The 25,679-nt window shown below is 40.6% G+C and overlaps 1 protein-coding gene across 1 annotated transcript in view; it reads right to left on the bottom strand.

Annotated features, from left to right (window-relative positions):
* The window catches only part of DNAH11 (dynein axonemal heavy chain 11), a 353,936-nt gene that overhangs the window by 168,953 nt on the left and 159,304 nt on the right, over nt 1–25,679 (bottom strand). Inside the window, exons 44-51 of the mRNA XM_061165046.1 lie at nt 23,479–23,610; nt 15,094–15,267; nt 12,048–12,252; nt 9,058–9,223; nt 8,304–8,406; nt 4,542–4,781; nt 2,746–2,907; nt 2,297–2,490 (exon numbers count right to left, since the gene is read on the bottom strand). Of these exons, the coding sequence (XP_061021029.1) occupies nt 2,297–2,490; nt 2,746–2,907; nt 4,542–4,781; nt 8,304–8,406; nt 9,058–9,223; nt 12,048–12,252; nt 15,094–15,267; nt 23,479–23,610 (1,376 nt within the window). The remainder of the gene's footprint in view (nt 1–2,296; nt 2,491–2,745; nt 2,908–4,541; nt 4,782–8,303; nt 8,407–9,057; nt 9,224–12,047; nt 12,253–15,093; nt 15,268–23,478; nt 23,611–25,679) is intronic.

Below are 25,679 nucleotides of genomic sequence, written 5' to 3'. Positions count from 1 at the left end.
TTGGATAAAGACACACAAAGGGAGAAAGTCACGTGATGACTGAACTCAGGCTGTCACAACACAAGGAACTTCCAGAAGCAAGGAAAGAATGCTAGGGCAGACTCTCCCCAGCACCTTCTTTAGGGCGCATGGCCCTTTTGACATCTCAATTTCAGGCTTCTTGCCTTCAGAACTGTGAGACAATAAATATCTGTTTTTCTAAACTGCCCAGTTTGCAGTGTTTCATCAGAGCAGCTCCAGCACACCAGTAGAACCAGTGAGAAATGACAGTTACCGGGAAGCAGAACAGGAAAGGAAGGTGCCATCGACTTCCCACGCAGCAGCAGCAATGGCCAGCTGTTTGGACTACTCAACCAACCCTGTCCTTCCCATGCTAAACTCTGGCCCGGAACTTCTCACTGCACTTAGAAAGAAATAAACCCCCCTTTCCTCTGGTTACAAGAAAACACCCTGTACACGTGAGGCCTGTGTCTACCTCCCCATCTTGCCATATACCCTTCTCCCCGCTTCTCCATGCTGCAGCCACAATGACCCTCTTTCTGCTTTTGAACATTCAGCCTAGGGGCCACATGAAATCTGCCCACAGCTCAAGCAGTCTTCCTCCAGATCCTTCCAGGCTGAGCTCCTGCATATCACTTCAGTCTCACCTTAAATGTCACCTCCTCATAGAGATATTCAGTCCCTCTTTGGGAATTCACATGTTTTCTGCTCAGAATCAATAGATTTTATTCCTCAGCAGGATGTATCACTTTCTGCCATGTTCCTCACTTGCTTATTTGTTCATATCCTTATAAACATCCCATGGGATCACTAAAACATAAGCTCGATTAGAGAAATAACTGGATTATCTTGTTTGCTGCTGTCTTCCCAGTACTTGGGCAATGTCTGACAGCAGGGCGTCACGGACGGTCGCACAATCTGTGCACAGCAAAGGCACCCAAGCCAGGAGGTGACAGCCTGTTCAGTCACACTACATCAGCAAAGGGGCCTTCTAGTTTTCTGCCCAGAAAACATGCCCTTCCCTTTTTTCTTCCTTAACTTGCACGTAAGTACTGAATAGGCTGACAATGTTTCTGTTTGATAGTAGGCACTCAATGAACATTCTTAACCAAGGAAAATCAGCTTGAGTCCATTCTGTCTCTGCCACTTACAAAGTTTTAAGATTTTGAACAAGTCACTTACCTTCCTCTTTCTTCATATTCTTTCCTAAGGCCATGGCAACCCACTCCAGCATTCTTGCCTAGAGAATCCCGTGGACAGAGGAGCCTGGCGAGCTACGGTCCGTGGGGTCACAAAGAGTCAGACACACCTGAGCGGCACACACACACACACACACACACACACACACACACACACACACACACACACACTCTCTCTCTGAATAGGCTGGCAATGTTCCTGTTTGGCGCTCAGTTGGCACTCAATAAATATTCTTAACCAAGGAAAATCAGCGTGAGTCCGTCCTGTCTCTGCCACTTATGAACTTTAAAACTTTGAACAAGTCACTTACCTTCCTCTTTCTTCATAGTCTTCCCTAACAGAGGTACAAGTGAAATAACATGAAATTATGGTTTCTCATGGCACTTCAAAAAATAGTATACCTATATAAGACATTGTGACATAATTCATATAGACAATAGTCTTTTAACGGATCCATGACACCTAAACCTATTATCATTTATTCATTTATATAAAAATTATCTACTATTATACAAAGAATTGTGTTTGACATTCTTGTAATTTGTTGAATGCAAGCTTAGTGACCTTCTCTGAATTAGGCCCATACATTTATAGTTACAGAAGCTAAGGGGATTGGAAGGACTTTTTACAAAAGATAACTTTCTTACCTAACTCAGGTTATCAATTTTCTAGTGTAGAATTCAATTGCCTTCCTACACATGTACATTCTTGAGGTCTTCTACAAGTTGCCTTTTGCTTATGACATGATAAGTGGCTGCACTTACAGCTATGTATGTGACATATTTATGTCATAGAAGAGGGCTGTGTCTTGTCTATTTTATCTTGTGTTCTCAGTCAAGTTTTTCTTTTCATTTTTTGAGGTAACATTGGGTTTCAGTATTATATAAATTTCATGGAGAAACTTAGCTTTATACTGTATGGCAAACAAGAACTGATAGTTAAAAAAAATCCCAAAAGACAAACAAAAAAACAAAACAAAACAAAAAAAAAAACAACTGATAGTTCAGAGTGTTCAGTAAGAGCTACTGAATAACAACAACTGTGGACACCCAGCCATTTTTACTTTGTGCAAAAGCATCACAGCCCATCAACTCACACATGTTGCATGGCGTCTTCAAATAAAACGAGGTGCATGGTGGCATTGAGTTCATTGTAGTCATCCAGTGCTTCCGTAAGAAATGTCTTCAGCACCTCCCAGTCCTTCACTGGCATGTAGCACGGGTCTTGGCCGCCATGAGCAAAATGGCAATAGATGAGGGGCTGCTGAAGCAGCACATGGCTATCTACACCCTGTAGGAGGAGGAAGTGAAAAATACGGTCATGCCAATCTCCAGAAATGATTCCTCTGGAGGCAGAGTGACCGGTCCAGGGAAAAGCGTGTAAATCAACCCATGGGTGGATGTCACTTTCCACCGTACAGACCTGGAATCACAGCTGTTTCAGCAAGGTAATCATATATACAATTCATTCACATCCTTATCCCATTTCTGCCCAAAAGCCAATAGTGCCACAGCACATAGTGACCTTTGGAATTCATTTGCTTACTTCAAAGTATTTATTAGCAGTTTCCAGCAGTTTTTTATGAAACAAATCACAGTCCTTTGTGTCTATCAGTTTGTCTCCATAAACACGAGAAGACTCGTGAAGCCACAAGCGTATTAAATCATTTGGACAATTTAAACACTCAGGAGAGGTGAATAAAATCCCCTAAAAGACAAGAGGGGAAAAAATTAAAAATTCAGAAGATGATGACATTCCAAGATAATACTTTCTTTTAACATATTGTTTAACTGCATTCTGAATTTAGCAATTTACTGAGTTACAAGAAGGGTATAAATAGTATTACATATCAGTAGTTGTAGTCTCTGATAAGCAACATTTAAACAATCAACTGTACAATAAAAGGGGTTAAAGAATGGGTTGCCATTTCCTTCTCCAGGGAATCTTCCCAACGCAGGGATCGAACCTGGGTCTCCTGCATTGCAGCCAGACACTTTACCGACTGAGCCACCAGGGAAGTCTATTACAGAATTAACTACCATTATGCCTATTTCCAGGAATGAGCTAAGGCTGTATTTCAAGAGTCAGCCCAGGAACTAAATATCTGATCTGAGAACGTGTACCTACTGTCTTCAGGGAAATCAGTTTCTAAAACCAGCTAACATGAAAGTCATAGGACAGTAATATATTTTATTCTAAAATCCTGTGATGTCCTTTAATCTAATTCATTCATTTTAAAGATGAAATATATAAGATCCAGAGACCACTGTCTGAAGGCACACTTTGTGGGTAGTCAAAACATTTTGATTTTCACTTTCTCACAACACTATTCTTCAATATTTTGGATTCATATAGACCCAGTTCTCATGGGGACAGTCACCGTGTTCTGGGCTCTAGGGACAAAACCAAGGGAGTCACAGAGAATTAGCTATAAAAAGCTAAACAATTGTTGGGTGGTGTTGGGTGTAGCCAACAGACTGGATATAAATGGTGAGCAGAGAGGTCTCTCACTTCTTGGCCTCCCTTCCCTCCTATGGTCAAAAATCTGCTTTTAAAGACCATTTAATTGAGCACAGTCTTTCAGGCAGGTGCAAGAAAGATCGAGATGAAAAGGAATGGTCCACATTCGGAAAAAGCTTTTGCCTAACGTGGTTATAGTTTTGAGGCAGCTATGGAGTGATTTAGAAAGCAGGGTTATAAAAGTATAAGAAATGAAAATCACCAAATACAGAGAAGTCTCATGAAGTTTTCATATTCCACCAGTTTACTATTTCTGTCACAAATGAACTTTGAGCCATAAATAATTCTTCAATTACTTTTACTCTACTGATCAGGCCACGTAAGTTGGATATTTTCAAAATTTCAAGGTTTTGAATTCTCTCTTTGGAACTTTCTTTTCAAATCATATACATTCATACTGTCCTTTTACTGGATAAGTGAGTTAAGTGTTAATGCCAAACCAAAATAGGAATTTAAGAAATTATAATTTCTCTTGATGTATGTTTAAAAATTATATCACATAAATATTAAAAAATGAAAATTATCCCTTTTACTTGCACCAAACGAGACACTCAAATATGTATATGGAATCAGTGAAATAGGGAGCCAAGATTTCCACCTTAGCTTCTATTGCTAAGTCTCCACCAACCTAAGAGGAATTGCTATTTTCATTGACAAAATGGGATTAATAAACCAGCCATAATTCATAAAGCTTATTACAGAAAATGAAAGAATGCATGCTCAAGTATGCAGCATAGTTTTAGACTAAGTTCTATGAATGAAGCCCATTGATATTATAATCAGTGCCCCACTCAAAACACATAACACAGTCATCAAGGTACCTGGAAGACGTTTGACAAGTCTCTCAAATTAAAGAGGTAGTGGAATTTAATGGCCGTGGGTAAAAACGTATGTGCCATCATCTGATGGAATGCGATTGTTGCCTGTATCAAAGTGGGGCCACTCCTGAGAACTGAGGGACCAAACGCTTGCTGCTGGAAATGGAAACGCAGGATTTGGCTGTAGATGGTGTTCAGTGCATCCGGTGATGGAAAGTTGACTGCAAACACTGTGAAATGTCTCTGAAAACAAAAACAAATATGAGAGTTGCATAAAATAGAAAATGTTATGGCACCAGTAGATTGGGGCTTCTCTGGTGGCTCAGACGGTAAAGAATCCGTCTGCCCATGCAGGAGACCCAGGTTTGATCCCTGGGCTGGGAAGATCCCCTAGAGAAGGTCATGACAACCCACTCTAGTATTCTTGCCTGGGAAATCCAATGGACAGAGGACCCTTGCAGGTCATCGTCCATGGGGTCACACAGAGTCAGACACGACTGAGAAACTAACACTTTCACTTTTACTTTCCAGGAGATTACCAAAACAGGGAGGGGAACTTTATTTTTCATCTCTTCCTGTATCCATACCCACTGCAATGTAACTAACTTGGTAGTACCTTCCACTCTGACTCTGAGTGCCCCCATGACTTGAAAAGGCAACAGGAGGAGACAGAAGTAACAAGGCGTCAGTCACTGTCAAAGGCTTGTGTGTTTCCACTAGCTCTCTTAAAGCTCTATCTTTGCAATGAATTCTACACGCCTACCCAAGGATGAGAGACACGTGACACAGAGCCATGCTGTCCCAATTACAGTCACTCTAGCCAAAGCCACCCTGAGTAGCTGCCAATTAACTGCCCAACGTGTGAACAAGCTCAGGTTAGGTCAGCAGAGTCACCCAGCTGAGTCTCCACTGACTACACAAAAGCAAGCGAACAACACTGACTGTCGTATGTACAGTGGGAGCAGTGGCGATTATTATTTAAAAACTTACGTGCACTCAGAAAACCTGCACATAAGTATTTACTGTAGCTTTATTCCTAATTGCCAAAATCTGGACACAACCATTGCTGTTGTTCATTCACCCAGTCATGTCTGACTCTTTGGGACCCCATGACCTGGAGCACACTAAGCTTCCCTGTCCTTTACCATATCCCAGGGCTTGCTCAAACTCATGTCCATTGAGTTGGTGATGCCATCCAACCATCTCATCCTCTGTCATCCTCTTCTCCTCCTGCCCTCAATCTTTCCCAGCATCAGGGTCTTTTCCAATGAGTCAACTCTTCGCATCAGGTGGCCAAAGTATTACAGTTTCAGCTTCAGCATCAGACCTTCCAATGAATACTCAGAATTGATTTCCTTGTCCTCCTGCTATGTCCTCACATGGCAAATGGGGGAAGGAGTTCTTGAGGTCTCTTTCATAAGGGCACTAATTCCATTCATGAGGGCTCCACCATCATGACCTAATCACCTCCCAAAGGCTTCACTTTTTAAATTAAGATTTCAAACAATGAATTTGTGGAGAAGGAACCACAAACTTTCAATCTATAGCAAATGTGCACTTCAATGCCCTTTCTTCAGACTAACATTAATTCCATAAACAATGACTTATTGAACACATGATAAGTGCCTGCTTAAGTCTGGAAATATGATTAGAATTGGGGATAAATAAGTCAGGCAGAGCTCATATGCTCAGGGCTATAAAAAAAAAAAATTGATTTCCTTTAAGATTGACTGGTTTGATCTCCTTGAAGTCCAGGGGACTCTCAAAAGAGTCTTCTCCAACACAACAGATTAAAAGTATCAATTCTTTGGTGCTCAGCCTTTTATATGGTCCAACTCTCACATCCAGACATGACTACTGGGAAAACTACAGGTTTGACTAAACAGACCTTTGTCGAAAAAGTAAAGTAAAAGTAAAGTCTCTGCTTTTTAATATTCTGCCTAAGTTTGTCATAGCTTTTCTTCCAAGAGGCAAGCATCTTTTAATTTCATGGCTGCAGTCACCACCCACAGTAATTTTGGAGCTCTTTATTTTGAAGAAAATAAAGTCTGTCACTGTTTCCCCATATATTTGTCATGAAGTGATGGGACCAGATGCTATGATCTTAGTTTTTTGAATGTTGAGTTTTAAGCCAGCTTTTTCACTCCCCTCTTTCACTTTCATCAAGAGGTTCTTTAGTTCCTCTTCACTTTCTGCCATAAGGGTGGTGTCATCTGCACATCTGAGGTTATTGATATTTCTCCCAGCAATCTTGATTCCAGCTTGTGCTTCATCCAGCCCCGTATTTCACATGATGTCCTCTGCATATAAGTTAAATAAGCAGGGTGACAATATATAGCCTTGACATACTCCTTTCCCAATTTGGAATCAGTCTGTAGTTCCATGTTCAGTTCTAACTGTTGTTTCTTGAGCTGCATACAGGTTTGTCAGGAGGCAGGTAAGGTGGTCTGCTTTTCCCATCTCTTGAAGAATTTTCCACAATTTATTGTGATCCACAGAGTCAAAGGTTTTAGTGTAGTCAATGAAGCAGAAGTAGATGTTTTTCTGGATGTCTCTTGCTTTTTATGTGATCCAATAGTTGTTGGCAATTTGATCTCTGGTTCCTCTACCTTTTCTAAATCTAGGTGGTACATCTGGAAGCTCTCGGTTCACATACTATCGAAACCTAGCTTGGAGGATTTTGAGCACTGCTTTGCTAGCATGTGAAATGAGTGCAGTTGTGTAGTAGTTTGAACATTCTTTGGCACTGCCCTTCTTTGAGACTGGAATGAAAACTGACCTTTTCTACTCCTGTGGCCACTGCTGAGCTTTCCAAATTTGCTGGCGTATTGAGTGCAGCACTTTAGAATTTGAAATAGATCAGCTGGAATTCCATCATCTCCACTAGCTTTGCTCGTAGCTATGCTTCCTAAGGCCCACTTGACTTAGCACTCCAGGATGTCTGGCTATAGGTGAGTGATCACACCATCGTGGTTTCCAGGTTATTATGATCTTTTTTGTACAGTTCTTCTATGTGTTCTTGCCACCTCTTCTTAATACCTTCTGCTTAAAGCGTCCTTAAATAAGTAAATGGATAAACAAACTAGGAACATCCAGACAATGAGTATTATTCAGTGATAAAAATAAATGAGCTATCAAGACATGAAAAGCCATGGAGGAACCTTAAATGCATATTTAAGCTAACCGAAAGAAGCCAGTCTGAAGAGGCTACATACTATATGATCCTAACTACAGGACACAATGGAAAAGGCAACACTATAGAGACAGGAGAAGGATGAATGGGGGCCAGGGATTCGGGGGTAGGGAGGGCCGACTAGGTGGAGAACAGGGAATTTTTTAGGATAGTGAACTACTCTGTGTGATACTTTAATAACAGATGCCTGTAATTATACATTTGCCAAAAGCCACAGGATATGTAACACAAAAAATGAACCCTGACATAAACTTTACACTTCACTTAACGATAATTTATAAATATTGGCTCATCAATTGTAGTGGGGGCAGCACACTACTGCAAGGTGTTTGTAGATGAGTTACAGGGTGCGAGGGAATATATGGGAACTCTGTACTTCCAGCTCATTATTCTGTAAACCAAAAACTGCCTTAAAAATTCTTTCAATTAAAATAAGCTTCCATGCTTCACCAAATGTACAGTGGAACCATACATCCTAATCTTAAGCCCCAAAGCACCAAGAATGAAGATCAACAGTGTGTGAGTATGACATTCAGGGGCTATCTGGCGGGAAGCAGGACTTGACACGCCACCTGCAGTCGAGGACTGATGGTGAAACTGCCCACCATGGGGTTCATGCAGGCAACATATCGACAGCCGTGGATTTCTTTAAGCATCGCTTTCTGTCTGTCATACCTGCGAGATAGAAAACAGAACCTTAAATCCCAAAGTTCAAAACAACAACAAATCCCACCAGTACATAAAGGACTTCATCATAAATTGTTTTCTTTGATCTTTATAATCACTCTGTGATGTTTAACTTGTTAGCCTACCTGAGAGATAAAAACTAAAGCTTGGAAAACTGAAGACTACAAGGCTCCTATGATGCCAGAATCAACACATGGAGCTAAATCAATAGGTATTGTTGCTGCTTATTGATTCTCTTGAGTATGGTTAAAAATACCCACAGTGAGACCAGGGGCTTTCCCCTACTTAACATCAGGGACTGTCAACTATGATGCCCAGACATTACCAGATGTTTACATCTTACAGAAAATGTCAAGCTTCTCCTAAGTAACTTGAGGGTGAGTTAATGTATTAAGGAGTTAAGCTTTAACTGGACAGTTTACGTTTCTAAGATACTTTTCAATCCAATTCTTCCAACGATACAAAGAACATCTATTCCACTTAAGATGAGCAAAAGGGGAAGCAAACCGAAACCCAAAAAGTATCACAGAAGATGCTCCTAAGAAGAGGAAGAAACTGGGGTGATTCTATTTAAAAATTTTTACCCATAGTAATAATAATTAGATTTCAGTATAAAATGAAACACAGAGAATCACTTACCAGTGTCCATAATCAATATGTTGCCGAATCAGAGTGTGGGGCTGGACAGTGCCATATGAGTCCACTGCAGGCATATTCATGTCGTCAATAAAATAAACCAACTTTTTATTTCCTCCTGGACCATAGTTACGACCAGCTTTCTTCTCTAGAGGTTTCTCAAGAATTCCTGAAACCAATATATAACTTTGTCCACCAATCAAATTTCTTATTTTTCCTCATCCTCTGCCCATTTCATCCACTCTGTGGCTTTGAGTATCACCTCTCTGCAGGTTAATCCCAGAAACATGTCTCTGTTCACCTCCTTCTATGTAATACGCTGCTGGAGCTCATCCTGACTCCTTTCTCAGAGTCTGCAGCTACAGCAGGAAGGCACGCTGGGCATCACATCTGAGACAACACCTTCGCTGCTGACCTTCACACCTTCTTCCCCTGTACTTACCGTCATTCATGAACCACTGCTGGTCCACTCAGAACCTGTCAAAAAGTCCTTCTTTATCTTCCTTGTACTAGAGTCTAGGGACAGTCAAGAATTTCTCACATCTCTCTTCTGGGGCCACGGGGTACATAAGAGGATACTATATGCAGGCATTATCCTGTGTATACATCAAGTTACATTTCTTCACTTGCCTAGATGACTTTGTGTCGATATGTTTGAGAGGAAATCACAAATATAGAAAATCTTGACAGTATGGACCTGAGATGCAGTATCTAAGTCACTTGCCTATTCTCTAAACGAACTATCAATAGCTTGAGGACAAGAACTCTGTCATGTTCATTTCTGTATGCCTCATAACACCTACAGTAAGTAAGTAACTTGTTAAATGAAAACAGGAATGAAGTAAAAAAATATATGACAAATTAGTTAACAAACCCTTCTTTCAAGCAGCATATCTGCATTTCTAAATGGTTGCTGAACATCAGTTCCTGTTAGCCATTGACAACTGTATGTCTGGCCAACATCAAATATGCCTGTTCCCAAACTCAATTTTACATGCCTCTTCCCCACTCACAACCCATCACTTCTTTTTAGCCTTCTGTGCTCCTACCAACAGGATTAACACTCGCCCAATCAGCCAGATGCAAAGCCTGAATTTAATCTTTCCTTCCTGGTCCCTGATTTGTTCAAGCACAGCCTATAAATGGTACCTCACATCTCCTCCTTTTGTCTTTCCCTCTAAAGCTCTAGTCCAGGGTACCATTTCATTCAGCTAACATATTGCTCAAGGGGACTGGTCTCTCCATCATAGACTTCTCCTCCTAAAGTAGAGCCTGTTGTATTTTTTTTTTGGTTTAGTCGCTAAGTCATGTCAAAATCTTTTGCAAACCCATGGACTATAGGGTCAGACTCCTCTGTCCATGTAATTTTCCAGGCAAGAATATCAGAATGGGTTGCCATTTCTTTCTCCAGGGGATCTTCCCGACCCAGGGATCAAACCTGGGTCTCCTGCACTGCAGGCAGATTCTTTACCACTGAGCCACTAGGAAAGCCCAAAGTAGAGCCTGCATCTTGTCAACTCCTTGCTCCCCATCAGTGGCTCACCACTGCCTACCATGTGAAATATGTTCCTTTCCACTTGCATGTTAGCTACTATCTCAGTGACCACCATCCCTGGTTGCCTGGGATGTTCCCAGTTATAGCACTCAAAGTCCCTTATCTCAGAAACCTTCCCAGTCTTCAGCAAACTAGACAACTTGGCATTCCACCTATAACTCCAGCCTGCCACTCCAGCCTTTGCCCTATCTTCTACCTGATTACTATGCTTCGATCAACTTAGAGCAATTAAATGAATGTGTCCCACAAATTTCTCTTTCATGTCTTTACTTAAGCTTATTCTTCTAGCCTAAGTTCCCTTTTTGCCTGTACACCATCCCATCTCAAAGGTCTGAAATCCTTTCTTTAGAGTACACTAGCTCTTTCTATTCCTCATGCTAATAGGCAATGTCTAAATCTATTCATGCTTGTAACCCTTCCAAGAATCAGCAAGCTGAACTTCGTTCAACTATTGAATTGCAGCCCTAATCTTCCATTTACAAGTGATAAAGTGATCCCTTCTTCTGTGTCCACAATGAAAAGCGTGTATTATACACAGTGTCTGGGGATAAAGTAGATAAACGAAACATGTTTGCTGAAGAAATGAATGAAAACCTTCCAGGTCAGTTTTTCAACTGTTCCACTCACAAAAATGAGGAAGACAAACTTGATTAAGAAAGAGATTACAGCACAATCATTCCCGGGTGAGTTAATGATTTAAGTGATAAGAAAACAGGTTGTTAATCTCTACTGATAGGGCCAAGGAAACAGCAACAACGCACACAACAAAGAAACCATGTTCAGGGCAACAGGTTTCATAAAGCAGTGGACAGCAGGAACTTCCGCTGCCCTCACATGACACAACCCCACTGCTCTGCTGGACAGTGACAGACACTGCTCTCAGCTCTTCATATTCGTTCTTCTCTACTTCTCACGTCTGCTCTTGTTTGCCCTTCCAAACTCAAAATGCCCGAAATCTATGTGGTTCTTTCGATTACAATGATGCATGTACTAAACAGTTAAAAATTATCCTTACAATTCTAAGATTTAATTAACTACTGGCGGCCCGTCACTTCATCAATACGGTCTGAATGCACTGCCCACTAAAGCAATCCTTGCTTGCAGAGGTAACCAGTACACTCTTTCTTGAGCATATTCTTTTGTTGCTAGGGCTCCATGAAATTGACTAAAGCTAACCAAATGGTTTAGAGGCAAAACAATGGAATTGTTGATGTAAATTCTTTCTGTTCTATAGAGTAATAACCCAAGTAAAGCCAGGAGTGATATAAAAAGCCAAAATAACAATATTTAAACAACATATATTCAGTCAGAATGGTGAAAAATAAAAATTCACTCTAAGCAAAATGTCTAAGAAAAAGGGATCATCTCTTTGGGCTGCAAGTCCTGGCCCTGATAGTATCTGGCCTTGTTTCTGGAGTAGAAAAGGAGGAACACTTACGCTGCAGAGCTGCAGATGTTGTGTAGTAGTTGAAAGGCACACGGGATACTATATAAGCCTCAGACAGACCTGCCAGCATGTCACCTACAAAGACTGTTTTTCCTACTCCAGCATTTCCTACCAGCATCAATGGCTGTCCTTTCTCAAGCAGCAACTCCACGAAATATCGAAGACGAGTTGTCTCTGATGTGTGAACCAGAGCTCTCTGGTGGGGAAAAACAGACAAAATTTTGTACCTACACCAACATATAGTCATTTTAGAATTGAGACCAAATGCATTCTTAGTTCTAGTTGACAGCTAGTAGGAGAGATCCCACTTAATTTTTCATTTTGAATGGTCAGTTCAGACATCATAGCTTGAAAAAAGAAACTGGGGAGCATTGTCAAAATGCCATAGCAGAAGGAGCTGATTTATTTTTTCTCATTAGGAGCTAGCACCCAAGGCTTCCTAGCATGGAAATACCTATACTCTGCCTAACCTTGGGTGAGGCATATAAAGGAATACAGTGAACGCTTAAGAAACTGCCCACCACTCTTTAGGACATGATGGAACATGTGAAAGGCCAAGATATGTACAAACAAAAATTGGTAGCAATTCCTTCACCCAGTAAGATTAATGCTTCATGTGCAAAGTGATTAGGCACAATTCACTCTAAAGGAGTTCAGTGCAAGAAGAGACCAGCTTGTAAGAAACAAACGTTAAGTGAAATATTCACAAGTCCAAAGCACGAGTGATACTTACTGTACATTGTTCTGTTAAAAACTTTTATAGCAATGCTTCTGTTGTGCAAATTAGTTATTATTTAGGTACTACATTGTTTCATGAAAAAACTGAGATGGCTTACAGAAATACAATAAAAAGAATACAAATAAATAAAAGGCTGACTGAGGGAACAGATATTAATACACTGTGTAAGGTCAGGGAAAGGGAAGCAGATGCAGACACACTGGAAAGAGAAGCCTGCGTGGTGGTTAAAGAGAGCTGAAAATGTCTTAAATTTGGGGGCGGGGCAAATTAAAAAGGGGATTAAAAAAACCTGCTTACAGGATTTATACAGCTCGTAAGAAAAACACACAAACTCTGTAATGGATAAAGTTCTTCCCTGCATGGTTCACATACACTGACCACAGATCAGTATTTTACAGATCATTCAAGATCAAATTCACGATAATGAGCATTCATTTTAGAACTTCACCTGAATTCAGTGCTCCTCTCAGGACCCGTTGAAAGACACAGACTCTTTTGTGCTACATTGAACAGTCCCAGATGACTTTAAAATCACCGTTGAATTCTGGAACATGTTTTTTTCCTTTCTTGTTGCTGGTTGTCACATTTGCCATTTAATTGGCTATTAATATTGGCTCTTTTATCCACACATTAATATCGATAATTAATACCTACTGAGACCTGAATATGTGAGAGGTACTATGCTGAGACCTTTACATGTGTTACATCGTATGATACTCATAACAAACCTAGGAGGAGAGTTTTGTTATGATTTACATTTCAGAGATGATGGAGCTAAAGTTTAGAGAACATTAATAAATTGGCCAGAGGCATACGTGGTGGTACTTGGATTTAAACCCAAATCTGCCTAGAGCCTGAGTCCTGTCTTACCTACTGCACAGAATGCTCTTCAGAGCACGGACCATACACACGTTAGCCGATGTCTAAGTACTCCATCTCTCCATATATAAAAAGGCTAGTAACAGTCCTTTCTAACAGGGAATTAGAAGATGTGACTGTATCTGGAGAGAAGGTCTTTAAAGAGATGATTAAGTGAGGCTGAGCATGGGACCTAATCCAATCTGACTGGTGTTCTTGTCCAAGGAGGAAATTTTGAACACACTTCAAGATGGTGTGCAGAGAATGTGTGTCCACACAGGAAGGATCATAGGGGGACACAGCGAGAGGGGACCATCTACAAGCCAAGGACAGAGGCCTCAGGGAAAAGCAAATCTTAGCCTCTCAGGCTGTGAGAAAAATTAATTTCTGACGTTTAAGCCACTCACCCTATGGTAGTTTTTTAGGGTGTCTTAAGCATGCTGATACAAGCAGAGTGGGCCCCAAAGTCAAAGTGACTGGTAGGAAGGAAAATGTGAATACACAGAATACACATGGGAAAATGCCATCACGTGAAGATCTGACCAATGCCGCCTCAAAGCAAGGACCAAGATTGCCAGTGAACCTCCAGAATCTAGGAGAGATTCCTCAGAAGGAACCGACCCTGTTAACACCTCTAATTTCAGCTTCTAGCCTCCAAAACTGTGAGACAACACATTTCTATTGTTGAAACTACAATGTCTGTGGTACTTTGTTCCCTCAATTCCAGGAAACTCATACATCGCATTTTCTTTTATTTCACAATAACTGCCTCCTGATTAGTGTGGCAATCACCTATGTGCATTTTATAGGGCGTGACTTGAAATAAGAAGTTCCAAAGCCAATCAATATGAGGTGATTTTGAGAAAGAAATATAATGAAAAGCAAAACAGATTGAAGAATTAGAAAATGGTTAAAAGATAACTTGATATATAAAAAATGTAGGACAATTTATAAAAAGAAACAGTTAAAAAAACAATAAAGATTCACTTCCATTTGTGAGTTGCCCTGTGAAACTGAGATATACATCTTTGAATAGGAAGATGAGACATTCCTTTTATGGCTTCAGGGGTAAAGGAAACAAGTTCTATGTGAAAAGTACAGCTTAAGAAATGCAGAATAAGGTCAGAAATAAGACTCGCTGAACCTCACTGAACTAATGAAAACATGCCTCCAATTTTTATAAAATCACACAATTTCTAGGAAAATCTAAAGAAAGCTGTTACCACAGAATTAAGTTGAAATGAAAAAAAGAAACTGTAGAAATATAATCATCTTCCCAGTCGTTCCTATAAGAGATTCTTCTCTCCAAGGAAATATGTTATATGCTGACCATGCCAACAGGAATTCATCTATCAGGCAGGAAAAGTAAGACTTCGTAAAAACAAACGAGGCTCAAGCTAGCATCACGTGGTTGAAGATCACTGTGTCCCCCACACCTACCTGCAAAGGTATTTCTGGATCCATAGTAAATTGGGGGATTTTTTCAGCCCAAGGCAAAAATTTCTTACTTCTGTGGTCCAGATAATAATCAAAAATTGTTCCCTGGGATGGAAACTTCACTGCTTTCATCTCTTTATGCCACCACTGACTGAATTCAGCTTGACAACCAGAAAGCTAAGGAGAACAAGAGAAATTCTTATTGCAGACTTACAGGTAATTTTGAACACATACAAAGCCACTGCAAGTGCAGCTGATCACACAGTGTTTTCAGCAAATAGTTCATAATTACAAACAGGACTGAATAACTGACAAAAGAAAAATAAATAACTAGAAGGAAGTTATAATGAGTGACAATACCATTGAGGCTGAAGGCTATAACTGCCATACATCCATCAGGTACAAATTTTTGGCAGTAATTATTAACTTAAAAAGCAAGGTTAAAAAAAAAAAGCAAGGTAAGTTTAGGTGAACCTTAGATGACTCTGAGGTTATTCAGTTTAATAACAAGCTATCACACAAGTCACCCTGCTATAAGATAGTGGTTAGCAAACACTAGTATTTATTTCTACCAATGTTTCGCTCAGTTGATAGTAAAATGGGGAAAGTAGGAACAAACGAATACTTCAAAAAATTAGTAACATTACTGACTTAGACACTGTTCTTTATTTGAGCTTATAGCCTTCCTAGAACTTTTGGTGTTAAAAATATCCTTTCCTTTATAAAGCTGTGGTGATAATAAATGGTCATTTAAAAATAAACGCCCTTATTTAGAAAAACAAACAGTCGGTAACCCTATTTCATTCCTTCAAATCATTAATGAAATTTTGTTGGTCTCTGAAATTTGAAATCTGAGAAGCTCTGCCATGAGAGAAGGGAAAGAACGGACTTGGTTTTCTAGCACAGCACAACTGAGTAGCTGAGCTGAAACTCCACAGATTCCTGTCCTGTAAGAGAATCTTCCAGAAAAGATAACAGAGTAGGAAACACGTTCTCCTTGCTAGAAAGTGCTTGTTTTTATATGACGGCAGGTACAAGCCCTTTGCTGCTAGATTAGCGGTTAGAAAATGGAGATGGGGACATTCTAACTGTGTACTAGCAACTAACAACCCCTCCTACGAGATGAACTGACAAAGCTTCGGAGCACTCTAAAAACACTGTATGTCTTCACCACATTCACCAACCTTCAGTTCAGTTCAGTCGCTCAGTCGTGTCCGACTCTTTGCGACCCCAAGAATCGCAGCACGCCAGGCCTCCCTGTCCATCACCAACTCCTGTCACCAACCTTACATGTATCTAAAACTTTAACTCCCATTTTGCTCCAGGGAAATTCTTAAAGTTACTTTTACTTTGGTGTCCTTATGTCCATGGACTACGGCCCACTTTCTGTGTGAGGCTGATCAGACACATGAGTAGAGATGGATAGGATGGCTGGAGGGTAGCAGGGTGTGGTTAGGGCTGAGAGGTGTGGTCAGCCTTAGCAGGGAGAGCTGGTCCCACCAACCTTCCCAACAAGGGGAGCTCATATTCCTACAGACCACTACTCACATTATTTATATTCTTTTCAGTTATCTTCAGATTGGTGTCTCAGGATATTTTCTTTTTAATCATCCTATAGAAGTTGGTCAGAAACCAAGTTCATTCAAAAAATATTCCTTATCTGGTACCATTTTTTATTTGCAGGATGCACATGAGATTTCTACTTTACAATAAAATTTGCTTCACTTAAAGCATGTCAGGAGAGTCATTTTGATGACAAGTCTTCGATCATTCATTCACTCACTAAAATGCATTTGTTCTCACAGTGGGGAGGAAAACAAACAGGGTTTCTGCCCTCACAGAGCTCATGGGGGAAATGAAGGGGAAGTATGGTGGAAGCAGAGGTGACGTCTATGAACACAGAAATAAATAAATTGGTATCTTGAAAGCCAACTTTGCTGGAAGGGAGAGAAATGAGGGCATCTATTTTAACTGGATGTGCAGGGAACCATCTCTGAGAACAGGCACCAATTAGGGAGCAGGACATTCCAGGAAGAAGTCAACAAGTGCACAGATCTTATCACATGAAAGAACCTGCATTCCAGAAACTGGCCAGTGCAGCTGGAGGGGAGGGAGAGGCTGAGGAAAAAGTAGGGGGAGAGAGTCTGGGCCAAAGCCAAAGGCCTTGTACATGAAACTTTAAAATTTTATCTTAAAAGCAATAGGAATTTATTAAAGTGTTGTAAATTCTGGAGTGTATCATATAATCCAATTTACATTAAAGAAACCATTCTGGCTGCTGAGCACATAATGGATGATGGGACAAGTACAGAAGCAGGAAGACCGGTGAGGAGATTTACTTCAGAAGTCAAGTGGGGAATGATAGCAGCTGTTTATAGGAAGCTCAGGGAGGGATGACTGGGACCAATTTTGGAAGGTGTTTGCAACAGCCGGGGTTACGAACACAGGTCTGAGTCAGTCAGCTGCAGTCTGGACTTGCCTCAGACATTAGTTAGCCATGTGTCTCCAAGGAGGCTAACTTATCTAAGTTTCAGTTCCTTTTTTGTAAAAGAAGAAGAATAGCTATAACTATATAAACAGGATATATATATATATATATATATATATATATTTTTTTTTTTAAGATTCAACAAGCTAGCCTATTAGAAGCCCTAAACTCTTTCCCTGACATATTAGGCATATTAGACATATTCAGAATAGGCACCCAAATCTGATGACTAAATGGCTATTCCTGAGACTATTTCTTGGATCTGCTTCATTCATGTTTCCAACTTCATAATCTCTCATTTGAATGCTGTGTAGTTAAAGCACTTTTGAAAATTTAAAGATGATGTTGAATACTAATTGGGGAGTGTATCTGGGACAGGAAGGTGACCACGTGATGCTCAGCTCCTGGTGTGACTAGCTGTCTTGGAAGGCTGCCAAGTCTGGAAATTGCAAAGATGAAAAGAGGGTCGAGTTGGGAGGAAGGTGAGCAGTCATGATGAGAAGCAGAAAAATCTCAGCTGTCAACATCCTTCTCATGCAATTTTACTTGGTTGTACAGCCCTGGAAAAGGAAACACTCTGTGGAGAACATTGGAAAAAAGACAAAAGTCATGAGGTTTTGGGGTAGACATGAATACTCCACATGTGGCCTCCATGGAGAGGAATCCATATGTGTAAATTTTGCCTTTGAGATAAACCATGTGAAGCCACACAACACTCTTAACTCGGGCAAGAGAGGCTATTATTCTTTAGAAAAAGCACTTGGAGATTACTGAAGAAATGTGGGTTCCGAGAAGGGTCAAAATGAGACTTAGGAGGCCAAGTGAATGCCAAATTCATTTACGGATATAAAGTACAGTAACTTAGTGACAAGTAGCAGAACTGGCCCAGAGGTCATAGCAACCATGGATTTTAGAACCTACTGTGACTAAACCAACAAATTTGGGTTACTCTTCGCTATAATACCTTCCAGTTTTAATTCCCAAACATGGTCCACTGGAGAAGGGGATGGCAAACCACTTCAGCCAAACCACTTGAGAACCCCATGAACAGCAAGGAAAGGTAAAAAGATAGGACACTGAAAGATGAATTCTCCAAGCTGGTAGTTGTCCAACATGCTACTGGATAAGAGTGGAGAACAAGCTTCAGAAGAAATGAAGAGGCAGAAGCAAAAGAGAAACAATACCCAGTTGTGGATGTGACTGGAGGTAAAGGTAAAATATTGTAAAGAACAATATTGCATAGGAACCTGGAATGTTAGGTCCATGAATCAAGGTAAATTGGAAGTAGCCAAACAGGAGATGGCAAGAGTGAACATTGACATTCTAGAAATCAGTGAAATAAAATGGACAGAAATGGGTGAATTTAATTCAGATGACCATTAGATCTACTACTGTGGACAAGAATCCCATAGAAGAAATGGAGTAGCCCTCATGGTCAACAAAACACTCCGAAATGTGATTTCAAAAATGTTCAAAAGTGACAGAATAATCTCGATTTGTTTCCAAGGCAAACCATTCAACATCACAGTAATATAAGTCTATGCCCCAACCAGTAATGCTGAAGAAGATGAAGTTGAACAGTTCTCTGAAGATCTACAAGACATTCTAGAACTAACTGTAAAAAAAAAAAAAAAAAAAAAAAATGTCCTTTTCATCATAGAGGGCTGGAATGAAAAAGTATGAAGTCAAGAGATATTTGGAGTAACAGGCAAGTTTAGCCTTGGAGTATAAGATGAAGCAGGGCAAAGGCTAACAGAGTTTTGCCAAGAGAATGCACTGGTCATAGCAAACACCCTCTTCCAACAACACAAGGGACACCTCTACATATGGACAGTACCATGTGTAATGTCAATTACACAATACTTAATATTGTCAATATTACATCAATACTGAAATCAGATTGGTTATATTCTTTGTAGCTGAAGATGGAGAAGCTCTACACAGTCAGCAAAAACATGACCAGGAGCTGTGTGTAGCTCAGATCATGAACTCCTTATTGCAAAATTCAGACCACTAGGCCATTTAGGTATGACCTAAATCAAATCCCTTATGATTATACAGTGGAAGTGATAAATATTTTCAAGGGATTAGATCTTACAAAGAGTGCCTGAAGAACTATGCATGGAGGTTCATAACACTGTATAGAAGGTGATGATCAAAACCATCCCCAAGAAAAAGAAATGCAAAAAGGCAAAATCGTTGTCTGAGGAGACCTTACAAATAGCTTAGAAAAGAAGAGAAGCAAAAGGCAACGGAAAAAAGGAAAGATATACCCATGTGAATGCAGAGTTCCAAAGAATAACAAGGAGAGGTAAGAAAGCCTTCCTCAGTGATCAGTGCAAAGAAATACAGGAAAACAACAGAATGGAAAAGACCAGAGATATCTTTAAGAAAGTCAGAGATACCAAGGCAAAATTTCATGTGAAGATGGGCACAATAAAGGGCAGACACAGTATGGACTTAACAGGAGCAGAAGACATTAGGAAGAGGTGGCAAGAATACACAGAAGAACTGTACAAAAAAGGTCTTAAAGACCTGGACAACCACAATGGTGTGGTTACTCACCTAGAGCCAGATATCCTGGAACATGAAGTCAAGTGGGCCTTAGGAAGCTTCACTATGAACAAAGTTATTGGAGACGATAGAATTCCAGCTGAGCTGTTTTAAATTCTAAAAGATGATGCTGTTACAGTGCTGCACTCAATATGTCAGCACATTTGGAAAAGTCAGCAGTGGCCACAGGATTGGAAAAGGTCAGTTTGCATTCCAATCCCAAAGAAGGACGACAAAGAATGTTCAAACTATCATACAATTGCGCTCATTTCACATGCTAACAAAGTAATGCTCAAAATCCTACAATGGCTAGGCTTCAACAGTACGTGAACTGAGCACTTCAAGACGTACAAGCTGGATTTTAATAAGGTAGAGGAACCAGAAATTAGATTGCCAACATCTGTTGGATCATTAGAAAAAGCAAGGGAATTTCAGCAAAACATCTACTTCTGCTTCACTGACTATGCTAAAGCCTTTGACTGTATGGATCACAACAACTGTGGAAAATTCTTATGGGAATACCAGACCACCATACCTACCTCCTTAGGAACCTGTACACAGCTCAAGAAGCAACAGTTAGAACGGGTCATGAAACAATGGACTGGTTCAAAATTGGGAAAACAGCAAGTCAAGGCTGTATATCTTCACCCTGATTATTTAACTTATATGCAGAGGACATCATGCAAAATGCTGGGCTGGATGAAGCACAAGCTGGAATCAAGATTTCTGGGAGAAATATCAATAATCTCAGATATGCAGATAACATCATCCTCATGATATCTGCTAATGACATCCTTATGATGTCATCCATCTGCTTCTTTGCAGAAAGCAAAGAAGAACTAAAGAGTCTATTTATGAAGGTGAAACAGGAGAGTGAAAAAGCTGGCTAAAACTCAACATTTAAAAAGCTAAGATCATGGCATCTGGTCCATCACTTCATGGCAAATAGATGGGGAAAAAATGGAAACAGTGACAAACTTTATTTTCTTGTCCTCCACAGTCACTGTGAATGGTGACTGCAGTCATAAAGTTAAAAGACGTTTGCTCCTTGCAAGAAAAGCTATGAACAGCCTAGACAGCATATTAAAAAGTAGAGACACTACTTTGCCTACAAAGGTCCATCTAGTCAAAGCTATGGTTTTTCCAGTAGTCATATATGGATGTGAGAGTTGGACCATAAAGAAGACCAAGAGCCAAAAAATTGATTCCTTTGAACTCTGGTGCTGGAGAAGACTCTTGAGAGTTCCTTGGACTACAAGGAGATCCAACCAGTCAATCCCAAAGGAAATCAACTCTGAATATTCATTGGAGGGACTGATGCTGAAGCTGAAACTCCAATACTCTGGCCACCTGGTGGGATGTACTAACTCACTGGAAAAGACCCTGATGCTGGAAAAGATTGAAGGCAGGAGGAGCAGGCAGTAACAGATGATGAGATGGTTGGATGGCATCACTGACTCAATGGACATGAGTTTAAGCAGACTCTGGGAGGTGGTAAAGGAGAGGGAGGCCTGGCATGCTGCAGTCCATGGGGTAGCAAAGAGTCAAATGACTGAGTGACTGAACAACAATACTTACATCTGGAAATATTTTAGGGAAGCCTGGAAGACTTACACCATCTATTTTTAACTCAAAGATTCAGGGGTACCCATAGAAGCACTTATGGCCCTGAGAGATCCTGAGGCACCACGGATGGCCCTTGGAGACAGACATAGGTAAGTGGGAATCCAGATACTGTCATCTGCTGTCAGTCAAGTTACTTTGCCTGACTTTTACTTTACCTGCATAGTGATGATAACTTGAATTACTGCAAAGATGACATGAGAAAATCTATTCACAGATGTGCAAAGAAGGGATTGCTGCTGCTGCTGCTGCTAAGTCGCTTCAGTCGTGTCCGACTCTGTGCGACCCCATAGACAGCAGCCCACCAGGCTCCCCTGTCCCTGGGATTCTCCAGGCAAGAATACTGGAGTGGGTTGCCATTTCCTTCTCCAGTGCATGAAAGTGAAAAGTAAAAGTGAAGTCGCTCAGTCAGGTCCGACTCTTTGTGACCCCACGGACTGTAGCCCACCAGGCTCCTCTGCCCACGGGATTTTCCAGGCAAGAGCACTGGAGTGGGGTGCCACTGCCTTCTCCAAAAGAAGGGATTAGATGTGTAAATTTCTAAAGGTGAAAAACTCCCACTTTGTACTTTGACAAGTCTAAGCAATTTGTGTGTGTGTGTGTGAGTGTGTGCATGTGCCTATGCAAGTTCTTAAGTGCTTACTGAAAAGAAATCAGAAGTCACAGACCATGCTAGGAATGTTGTATAGGCGTGATAGCCTCGCTTTAGGCCAAAGGAAAGGACAGCGGAAAGGAAGCAGCCTGGGGTTGATTATAGCTCATGAGGACTACCCTAGGGAATGTGTGAGGCTAGGCAGAAGTAAGAGGAGTAGAGATCTAGAAACCAATGAGCAGGCTATTATGTGCTATGGATTGAACTGTCGCCTCACCAAAATCATATGCTGCAGCCTTAATCCCCAAAGTGGTAGTATTTGGAGATGGACCCTTTGGGAGGTATTTATATTGAGATGAGGGCCTGAGGGTGGGTCCCTCATGTTGGGATTAGTGCCTTTACAAGAAAAGACTCAAAAAGCATTTTATCTTTCTTTCTGCCACGTGAAGACACAGAAAAAGGCATCTGTCTGCAAGGCATGAAGATGCTCCTCACCAGCACTTGACCATGCTGGCACCTTGACCTTGGATTCGTAGCCTCCAGAACTGAGAGAAAGTAAATCTCTGCTGTTTAAGACAGCCAGAGCATGATATTTTGTCACAGCAGCCCGAGCCAAAACAATGTGATAGCTCACAGCAAGCTAAAGCTGATACACTCCTGAATTAAGGCTGTAGGGATACAGACAAGGGGACAGACATGACAGCTACTTTCTATCTGAAAGGAACTGATGCTCATAGGATGTAGATGTAAGAATGATGTCTCCCAGGTTTTTAACCAGAGCAACTGGGAGAAATGTATCACTGAGGAAAAGGTGAAAGAGGAAGGGCAGACACGTGAGGGGCAGATGAAGCACCTCGTCTCAGGAGCACTGAGACACTGCTGGTGTTGACATGGAAACTTGAGCTCAAAAGAGAGATCTGGTGGAAGACTATGGACCTCGCCTTGTCAGCCAAGGATAGCACCACCAGACTGAATGAGCTTGCCTGACAACGTACAGGCTTAGGAGTGAACAGGGCTAGTAGGGTAGCTTTATGATAATTACATACTCAAGAATCCCCAAACTCACAGGGATCACATATAATCATATTTTTCTCCAAATAAAACTGGTTCTGTAAACTATTTTTACACATACCTGATCTTGTAGCAGAGTGCCTCCGAACGCCCAGATACAAGCAAAGACAAAATAGACCTCATAAACTTCCTTTGGGCTGTCAGAAGGTACATTTTCAGGAGTCAATAAACATTCCAGAAGAGTACAAATAGTCTAAAGAAAAACAAAAAGCCATTCTTTCAGGGCAACAATTTTTTTTTTTTTTTTTTTTTTAATAACAGTGAAGAAAGTTCACAGGACTTAGGAATAAATCCTCTGTACCCTTAAGAGATTTTATGATTTTTCCCAGCTCTGTAATGTGCTATCCTGAGACACACAAATGACTGCCTTGGGTTTCTGAGTTGGTAGTGGACAACCTTGGCCACTTTCAACCAAACTTATCTTCTATGTAACAACAAACTATCAAAACAAAAAAAAAAAACCCTATCATCATAAGTTCTTCAATTAGTAATCACTATTATAAAGAGAAGTACACATTAAAAAAAAAACAAGGGGGATACAGCTGTGCTGTCTTTTTTTTTTAATAAATAGTGAGTCCTTCTATACGCAGGACTCTCTAACCCACTTTTTCACTTAAAGACAAACTAAAGGCATTTTTCTCTCCAGCATGTGGTGCCCTACAACATGACTGGGGACGAAGGCACTAGGTGGAAAGGATGTGTAACTACTGCCCTCGAGTAGACATTTAGATAACCCACTTTCCCTTCATTCTCTGGCAGCTGTTTCCCCCACCTGTTGTCATAAATTTAGAAAGTCAGACTGGCTGCCCTTAGCTTGTGGCATTTTTTGGACGTGAGACTAAATCTAACTCGGGAAGAAATGCTATTCAGGAACTTGCTCTTCAGATCCTCCATGTGAAAGGGCTCCACTGGTCTGAAATTCACTCCATGTCCAAGGCAATTAGGTCAGTAACAAAGGGAACATGCCTGCCGCTAAGGCCTTTCTTGTGCAAGATAACCGTAATGAACACGCTTTTCAGCTAGCACAAAAATGGTTGTCAGGAATTAGCACTGTCATAGACCCTCAAAACTCATGAGACCCTTCCCCCCCAGTTTTCGGAGGCAGTGGTAGATGTTTATCAATATCACGCACACAGCAGTGAAAGCTGTAACAAAGCAAGTCGTGTGTGTCTCTCCCTCCCAATCCTGAGAGGCAGGGAAAATGGTAATATGGAAAATTGGTCCTGGCATAATTTGGAAGTGTTTTTGAAAATTTAATTAGTTGAGCACCTGTCACATTTTCATTAGAAAAAAAAAAAACTTTATTGGAGGATAGTTGCTTTACAACCTGTCATTTTCTCAATCTCTCTCTTGATCTCCATTATTTTATATTGTGCCATGTTTGCTACTTTAAAATAATCTTCTAATCAAATAAAATTCACCAATTTGTTGTCAAGAAAAACAATATAAAACTCTGAGGCTTTGCTGTTCCTGAGTAGAAGCCATGCTGGTCTAAGCAACTGATAAAATCAAAATGAAAAGGACTGAAGGGTGTCAAAATACCATCCACTGATTTGAACATGCTCATAACAGGTACAATTTTTTTATTTTCTCCCAAACACAGTACTTGGAAAACAGTTTAAGCTCTGCATCAGCAATTAATATAATCACACTTTTGGTGTATATTCTGAAAGAGTTAAAACACCTTAACAAATGCAAAGCAAGAAAGTTTCATATACTGGAAAACACAGTATATTAATTTCTTAAAGTGGCCTTTTAAAAGTATGAAATAATACCATTTACAACTACATGGATGGACCTAGAGATTACTATACTAAGTGAAATTAGACAAAGAAAGGCAAACATATGATATCACTTACATGTGGAATCTAAAATACTACACACATGAACTTATCTATGAAGTAGAGACAGATTCATGGACATAGAGGGCAGACTTGTGGTTGCCAAGGTGAAGGGGCAGTGAGAGGGACAGACTGGAGTTTAGGATTAGCAGATGCAAACTAGTATATGTGGAATGGATAAACAACAAGGTCCTAATGTATAGCACAGGGTGTGTGGGTGTGTTAATTGCTCAGTCATGTCCAACTCTTTGTGACCCCATGGATTGTAGCCTGCCAGACTCCTCTGTCCATGGAATTCTCCAGGTTGCCATTTCCTTCTCCAGAGGATCTTCCTGACCTAGGGATTGAACCTGGGTCTCCTGCATAGCACACAGATTCTTTACCATCTGAGCCACCAGCGAAACCCTGCCAGGCTCCCCTG

Source organism: Dama dama, chromosome 18 (assembly GCF_033118175.1).
Source record: "Dama dama isolate Ldn47 chromosome 18, ASM3311817v1, whole genome shotgun sequence".
NCBI classification, from domain to species: domain Eukaryota; kingdom Metazoa; phylum Chordata; class Mammalia; order Artiodactyla; family Cervidae; genus Dama; species Dama dama.
This window is presented reverse-complemented; position numbering and strand designations above follow the sequence as displayed.